The following is a 7,473-nucleotide window of genomic DNA, read 5'->3' as shown; positions in this document are numbered from 1 at the left end:
TCTACCAGGAGGTGAAGGGGTCCATGGTGAGTGAGCTGGGGGGCACGGCCCCCAGGGAGACCTGCCTGGGCCCCGGCGGGTGGCACATCGCGTTGAGACCTGCAGTCCCAGCCGGAACGCCGCAGGGCACTCCCCCCAGCCCAGCGTCTCCTTGCTGCCTCGCCCTGGCAGAGGGTGTTTTGCTGATCTCTCCTGGAAGCTGGGGGCGGAGGCGCCTCGCTTCCAGGGCTGCAGTGTTTTGGAGCATTGGTGGGGGCTTTTAGTGCCAGCCCGCTGCGGAGCGAGTGAGGTTGCGGTTGGGAACAGTTCCAGGAGGAGAGAGAAGGGATGCCAGCTCTGTAGCTGCTGTGAGAGGGCTGCGTGTCGGCCGTCGGCCTGGTCCAGCATGGGGGTGTCCAGCATGGGGGAGCGGGCGGGGGGGTTGTGGTGGTGGTGAGTGTTTCTGGGTCACCCTGAACCCCATGGCTTTTGGGAGGTTGTCCCCAAAGACCTGACGGAGCTACAGCACTGTCGCAGCACTGAGGGTGGTGGCGACTGTCTTGTGGCTGCTTGCGTCCTGAATTCAAGGGGTAAAGAACATGTGTGGACTAGAGCTGGTGGGCGGTTGGGGAAGTCATCTTGTTTTGCCTGGAGAGGTTGTGCAGCCGCCTGTTGCACCTGAAGGGTGGCAATTCCCTGCTCTGGGGCCTGTGGGTGTTGGGCTGTTCCCCTGCGTGCGGGGCGAGCTGCCCCCGCCTCATGTCTCCCACTTCTGCCAGAATGATGGGCGGCTGCGCCTGAGCCGCCAAGGCGTGATCTTCAAGAACAGCAAGACAGGGAAAGTGGACAACATCCAGGCCTCGGAGCTGGCCGAGGGCGTGTGGCGGCGCGTGGCGCTCGGTCACGGCCTCAAGCTGCTCACCAAGAACGGCCACGTCTACAAATATGATGGTTTCCGGGAATCGGTGAGTGCCCTGGCCCCTCGTGCCTGGCCCATCCTTGTTACTGGCTGGCATCTCTTCTCTTGCTGGCCTGTGCTTGTCCTGTATCGCGCTGTGCTCCCTGCGAGTCTCAGAGCACTGGCACCTCCAAGAACAGTTCTGACCCCTGTTTTCCTTGTCTCTTCCCTTGTGCCGGGGGGCCTGTGTCCCAGTTTTGGGCTCCGGGCAGAGGGGCCCATGTCTCAGTTTCGGGCTCCGGGCAGTACCCGCCTGTACATGGTGATTTCTAATGGACATTCCCTCCTCTTGCCCTGGCCCAGGAGTTTGATAAGCTCTCAGATTTCTTCAAGGCCCACTATCGCCTGGAGCTGGCGGAGAAGGATCTGTGCGTGAAGGGTTGGAACTGGGGGACGGTGAGGTTTGGAGGTGAGCCATGGTGATGCCGTTACTGAGGGAAGGGAACCTCCATGCCGGCTACAGCCCGAGGCGGTGGGGCTGGGCTGGTAGCTGGGACAGCTGCAGCCCCCAGCCAGTCCCCTGGGCAGCAACCTGCGTTCTAGTGGTGTCCTCAGGGACAGTGAGGACATTGACCGTCCCAGGAAAGCAGGAGATGCCTGCGGGCCCCAAATCCAGGCAGCAGGTTTTGCAGGCAGGGAATGCTCAGTGTAAAAGAAAGGTTGGCATGGGAGCTGCGGGCATCTGGCAGAGCCTGCTGGTTCCTGCCCCCAGCCAGTCCCCTGGGCAGCAACCTGCGTTCTAGTGGTGTCCTCAGGGACAGTGAGGACATTGACCGTCCCAGGAAAGCAGGAGATGCCTGCGGGCCCCAAATCCAGGCAGCAGGTTTTGCAGGCAGGGAATGCTCAGTGTAAAAGAAAGGTTGGCATGGGAGCTGCGGGCATCTGGCAGAGCCTGCTGGTTCCTGAAGGAGCCAGGGGAGCTGGTAGACGCTTCTCCCTGGTCTGAGACCAGAGGAATGTGGAAACAAGATGGTTCCCTCCTGTTCATTTTTGATCAGTGTCCACGTCTGGGGCTGTAGCCCCAAGGAGAAAGCCTGGAGGTTTGGGAGGGAGCATGGGAATGCAGTGGGGGAGGGGAGAGGTGTTGCTGGACTCTGGGAGAAGACCAAGGATGCTGCTGGAGATGAGATCTAGGAGGACACCATGGGTCTGCCCTGTAGGGTGGACCTTATCCCCGCCTCGTGACGTGGTAGTTCTGGTCCTGCTGTGACAGGCCGCGTCTGCCTCCCGCCTCCTGTAGGGCAGCTGCTCTCCTTTGACATCGGGGAGCAGCCGGTGTTCGAGATCCCCCTCAGCAACGTCTCCCAGTGCACGACGGGCAAGAATGAGGTGACGCTGGAGTTCCACCAGAACGACGACGCTGAGGTCTCCCTCATGGAGGTTCGCTTCTATGTGCCCCCGACCCAGGAGGATGGCGTGGACCCCGTGGAGGTAAGCGGGGGGACCGTGGGGACAGCAGACTGTGCAGAGGGGGTAGTTGTGCACCCTCACCCGGCCGTAACTCCCTTCCCTTGCAGGCCTTCGCTCAGAACGTCCTCTCCAAGGCGGATGTGATCCAGGCCACCGGAGATGCCATCTGCATCTTCCGGGAACTGCAGTGTCTGACGCCTCGCGGGCGATATGACATCCGTATCTACCCCACCTTCCTGCACCTCCACGGCAAGACCTTCGACTACAAGATCCCCCACACGACCGTGCTGCGCCTCTTCCTGCTCCCGCACAAGGACCAGCGGCAGATGTTCTTTGTGGTGAGGAGGGGACAGGGGTCATCCACTCCCCAGGGAACGGTGACAAGTGGTGGCTTTGGGGGATTTCAGGTCCTTGCCTCCTCTTCTTTTTTCAGATCAGCCTGGACCCCCCGATAAAGCAAGGCCAGACCCGCTACCACTTCCTTATCCTGCTCTTCTCCAAGGATGAGGACATCTCCCTGACCCTCAACATGAATGAGTGAGTTTCTCTCTTGCCAGGCCGCTTCCTGGACCTCCTCCCTGGATCTGGGGGCTGGGAGGGAGGTAACGAACCTCCTGGGTTCCCGTTCTCACTGTTGCTCTCTCTTTCGGCCATGCAGGGAGGAGGTGGAGAAACGCTTCGAGGGGCGGCTTACCAAGAACATGTCGGGCTCCCTCTACGAGATGGTCAGCCGGGTCATGAAGGCGCTGGTGAATCGCAAGATCACCGTGCCTGGCAACTTCCAGGGGTGAGGCGTGGTGCTGCCGGCCGAGGGGGTGTGGCTGGTGGAATGCGCGATCCTCCTGCCGCAGGAAAGGGTGTGCAGGTGGGGAGGGATGCAAAGCGTGCCACCTCCTCCCTAGGAGAGGAGAAGCTGTTGGTTTGGTAGTCTGAGCCCACCTGTTTGAGACCCTCCCTGGCTCTGGCAGCAGGACCGGCCCCTCTCTTTCTCTCTTGTTCCTGAGGTCAGGGAGAAGGGGCTCTGAGATTCGTGCCTGAGCAGCTGACAGGCTCACCGGGGCTGCTGGGGTCCTCTGTCTCGCCGTGGGGATGGGCACAGGGAGGGCATTTGCTCCTCGCGTGCCTAAGATGGCTGCGTTCGCTCTTGCAGACACTCTGGAGCCCAGTGCATCACCTGCTCCTACAAGGCCAGCTCGGGGCTTCTCTCCCCACTGGAGCGCGGCTTCATCTACGTGCACAAGCCACCCGTGCACATCCGCTTCGACGAGATCTCCTTCGTCAACTTTGCCCGTGGGACCACCACCACTCGCTCCTTTGACTTTGAGATCGAGACCAAGCAGGGCACGCAGTACACCTTCAGCAGCATAGAGCGGTGGGTGCGGGGCTGGGGGCAAGCTCTCACCGTGCCCGCCGGGCTGCTCTCCGTGCCGCTGGCACCCCGACTGCCGCCCGTCCCTGACCGCCCCGCCTGTCCCGCAGGGAGGAGTACGGGAAGCTCTTTGACTTCGTCAATGCCAAGAAGCTGAACATCAAGAACCGAGGCCTCAAGGAGGTACCTGCTGAGCAGCGCTGGTTCCCCATGCCCCGCTGGAACCACTGCCACCCGGCTGGGGTGGGGAGAGGGCTGGGGGCTGTCTTCTCTCCAAAATTTTGCTGCTTTTCCCTTTTTTTTTCACCTCTGTCTTCTCTCCTTGCCCTTGTAGAGGAAAAAGGTCCGTGCGATATCCCTTCCTCTTTCTCCTCTTCCTCCTCCTGGTGCAGGTTTCCTCTGCATGGCCGTGGTGGTCCCTGACTAAACCCAGTAACTCCAGCATGATTTGCGAGAGGGGCCCCCCCTAACTCAGATAACTTTTCTGCCTCCCTCTCTGGAGCCCTGATGGGGATAGAGGGGACGTGACGGGTGTCCCGTCCTCCCCACCCTGTGCATGCGTCTGGGGCCTGCCTGGGGGCTGTGCCCACCGTGGCGGACCCGACACCCACCCAGGAGCACGCCAGGAGCTGCAGTTTCCAGAGGCAGGATGCGTGCAGGTGGGGGGAGTGCAGGGAGCAGCTCTCACGCCATCTTTCCCTCAGGGCATGAAGCAGAGCTACGACGAATACGCTGACTCCGATGAGGACCAGCACGATGCCTACTTGGAGAGGATGAAGGAGGAGGGCAAGATCCGTGAGGAGAATGCCAACGACAGCAGCGATGGCTCTGGGGAGGAGACTGGTGAGGGCTGAGGCTGGGCAGGCTGTTTTTGGTGCTCAGGCTTCTCCCCCTGCCCCCTGGTGAAGTCCTGTCTGTCCTTGCCTTGCTGTAAGCTGACCCCTGTGCTCTCTCCTTCCAGATGAGTCCTTCAACCCTGGAGAAGAGGATGATGATGTGGCTGAAGAGTGAGTAGAGGCTGGGCAGGGGTCTGTCTGGGGGAGCCTTTCAGAAGGTGCTGTTTGGGGGCGTCGTGTTGGGGCAGCGGTGGCGTGGGGCTGTGCGAATGCTGGGGAATGCTCCAGGTACAGCCAGTATTGCTTTATAAATCCCTGGACTTAAAAATCTTGAGAAGCGGGTGCGGTTCTGGGCTCGCTCTATTACAGCAACATTACACAACGTGAAAGGGTTAGAGAAGGGCTATCGGGGGGATCGGGTGGCTCCTGGATGAGGCCTCGGCTGTTCAGGCTGGAAAAGAGAGGACAGCAGGAGGAGGATGGGAGGCAGCTCCATAAAATCCATAAAAAGAAAAAAGCTGGGGGAGAGGGTGGGTGAGAGTCGCAGTCTCCATACCAGCGTGAAGGGCCAGTCGTGTGCACTGGTGCGGGTCGGGCTCAGCCTGACAGGAAGAGGTGCATCTTGGTGGAGTTGAGCCGTGTGGTGTTGCGAGTACCTAAAATTTACAGGAAGTCAAAATGATGAGCTGTGTTCGTGGAAGGAAAATCCCCTGAGAGCCGTTAAACACGAGCACAACAGCTTCAGCTCAGGAAGTCTCTGAATTATGGGTTGCTGGAGGCTGGGAGAGTTTGGGGGCAAGTCTCGCCGCCTGCTTGTTACTGCTACGTCTCCCCCACCTTGTGCTTCATCTTTTTGGGGTGGAGGTCTTGAGCTGTCACTTGACACCAAGTACCTCCGTGCAGGTTTGACAGCAACGCCTCGGCCAGCTCCTCCAGCGGTGACGGTGACAGCGACCGGGATGAGAAGAAGCCAGCTAAGAAGGCCAAGATTGTCAAAGACCGCAAGCCCCGCAAGAAGCAGCTGGAGGTGAGAGGTTGCTGCTGGTGGTGTTGTGGAGAGCAGGACCTGCTCCTGCAGCATGGCTTGCTGTTCCCTGTTGGGAGCAACGCCGGGCAGATGCAGGTCGCAGCCCATCAGCTGAGCTGCTTCACCTCAACCTTCTGCCATGGTCTGATCCGGTGCCACCACCTCGCTGAGCCTTGCCTAGGCTGAGTTGGTTGCCCAAGCCTGACTTCGCTGCCTCCTGCAGATGAGTCTAGGTTGGAGTCTCTTCCAAAGGGTGTGTTGTGCCCGTGCCTAGCCAGTCCTTTTGGTCATTGGAGGACTTGTCTCCAACAGCCTGCCCTTTCAGCTTTTGTGGGTGTGACCTGACAACCCATCTGCCCTGATGGTGTAGCTGTATTGCTGGTGGGATGTAGGAGGCAAGCTGAGACCCAGCCCCTCCTCTTGGGGCAGCCCCGGGTGCCGAGGTCTTTAGTGAGTGGTGCCATTCGAGGCTTTCATCCTTGTTCTTGCTGCTCCCTACCTCCCAGAGCAAGAAGGGGAAAGACCCCAACGCTCCCAAGCGGCCGATGTCAGCTTACATGCTCTGGCTGAATGCCAACCGTGAGAAGATAAAGTCAGACCATCCTGGCATCAGCATCACGGACTTGTCCAAGAAGGCTGGGGAGCTCTGGAAAGCCATGTCCAAGGAGAAGAAAGAGGTGAGGGACAGGGGGTCTGGGTTGCTCTGCTGGTGGGGAGAGCTGATCCTGGTCTAGGAGGGGGAGGCTGGACCTGAGGAGGCCTGGCAGGCTCTTGCTCGGTCTCAGGAGCCTTGTGCCCCATAGAGACAGCAGGTCGGGAAGGGGATAGAAGAGGAGGTGATGTCCGTGGACTGGTGAGCTGTTGGGGGAGCACAGGCCTGATCCAAGATGGCGAGGGACGTGGTGGGAGCACTGGCGTGGTGTGGGTGGTGGGGACGGCGTTGGGCGCTGGTGGTGGAGAAGGAGGGAAGGCCCCGCTGACCTTGTGCTCATGCTGCAGGAATGGGATCGCAAGGCGGAAGACGCCAGAAGGGACTACGAGAAGGCCATGAAGGAGTACAGCGTGGGCAGCAAGTCAGAGAGCTCCAGGGCGTGAGTGCGCTGAGCAGAGAGGGCTGGCAGGGATGGTGGCAGGGCTTTGTCCCTCCAACGTGGGGCTGTTTCCCAGCCATCGTGGTGCCTGGGCCCCTCCGGGGCTGGAGGGTGGTGTGAAGAGCGTCCTTGGCTCTGCGGTGCCAGGGCCAGTGGGCTGTCAGCAGGGTTAACGCTTCTCTCCCACCCTCCCAACACGTGCAGGGAGAGGTCTAAGAAGAAGAAGAAGAAGCAGGAGAAGCAGATGAAGGGGAAAGTGGAGAAGAAAGGTGCCGCCTCCAAGTCTTCGTCCTCCACCAAGTCCCCGGCCAAGAATATGAGCGAGAGCTTCAAGAGCAAGGAATTTGTCTCCAGTGACGAGAGCTCCTCAGGAGAGAGCAAAAAGGAGGTAGGGCTCTGATGGCTTGGCTGGGGTGGCTCTGCTGGCCCATCTTCCCTGGGGAACGTTCCCTTTGTCTCTGGACGGTGGCCCACTCCTCCCAGCCCTGGAGGGAGTGAGACCTCTTGTCTGTGGTAATCCCTCCAGGTGTGGGTGGCCTGTCTGTGCACTACATGTGTCCCCAAGTCACCACTGTCACCCCGTCCCTGTGGTGGGGCACAGGAGAGGTGAGGGAATGGGAGCTGCTGCCCTGACCTTATCCCCTGCCCACAGGACTCGGAGGAGGAGGGAGTCGCCAGCTTGCCCGCCAGCTCGGAGGAATCTGCGTCCGGCTCGGATTAGCCCTGTTCCCAGCGGGCTCCAGGCTGGTTCCCAGATGGGTGAGAGGACTGGGCGGGCCGGCCCCGCGGCAGGGACCTGGGTC

At 60.5% G+C, this 7,473-nt stretch overlaps 1 protein-coding gene across 1 annotated transcript; it reads left to right on the top strand.

The window, feature by feature from the left end:
* Positions 1 to 2: 2 nt before the first annotated feature.
* Positions 3 to 7,473, top strand: SSRP1 (structure specific recognition protein 1; the record flags this gene model as incomplete). The annotated part of the gene is made up of 16 exons (XM_010284298.1): positions 3 to 26; positions 759 to 944; positions 1,241 to 1,346; positions 2,178 to 2,368; positions 2,455 to 2,685; positions 2,781 to 2,884; positions 3,006 to 3,134; positions 3,498 to 3,719; positions 3,827 to 3,899; positions 4,421 to 4,559; positions 4,678 to 4,723; positions 5,456 to 5,579; positions 6,086 to 6,256; positions 6,579 to 6,670; positions 6,875 to 7,058; positions 7,323 to 7,473. Coding segments are annotated over 16 exons (2,091 nt in total), but the record flags the coding sequence as incomplete, so codon positions are not given.

The sequence above is a fragment of the Phaethon lepturus genome, unplaced genomic scaffold, assembly GCF_000687285.1.
Source record: "Phaethon lepturus isolate BGI_N335 unplaced genomic scaffold, ASM68728v1 scaffold42693, whole genome shotgun sequence".
In the NCBI taxonomy this organism is placed as follows: domain Eukaryota; kingdom Metazoa; phylum Chordata; class Aves; order Phaethontiformes; family Phaethontidae; genus Phaethon; species Phaethon lepturus.
This window is presented reverse-complemented; position numbering and strand designations above follow the sequence as displayed.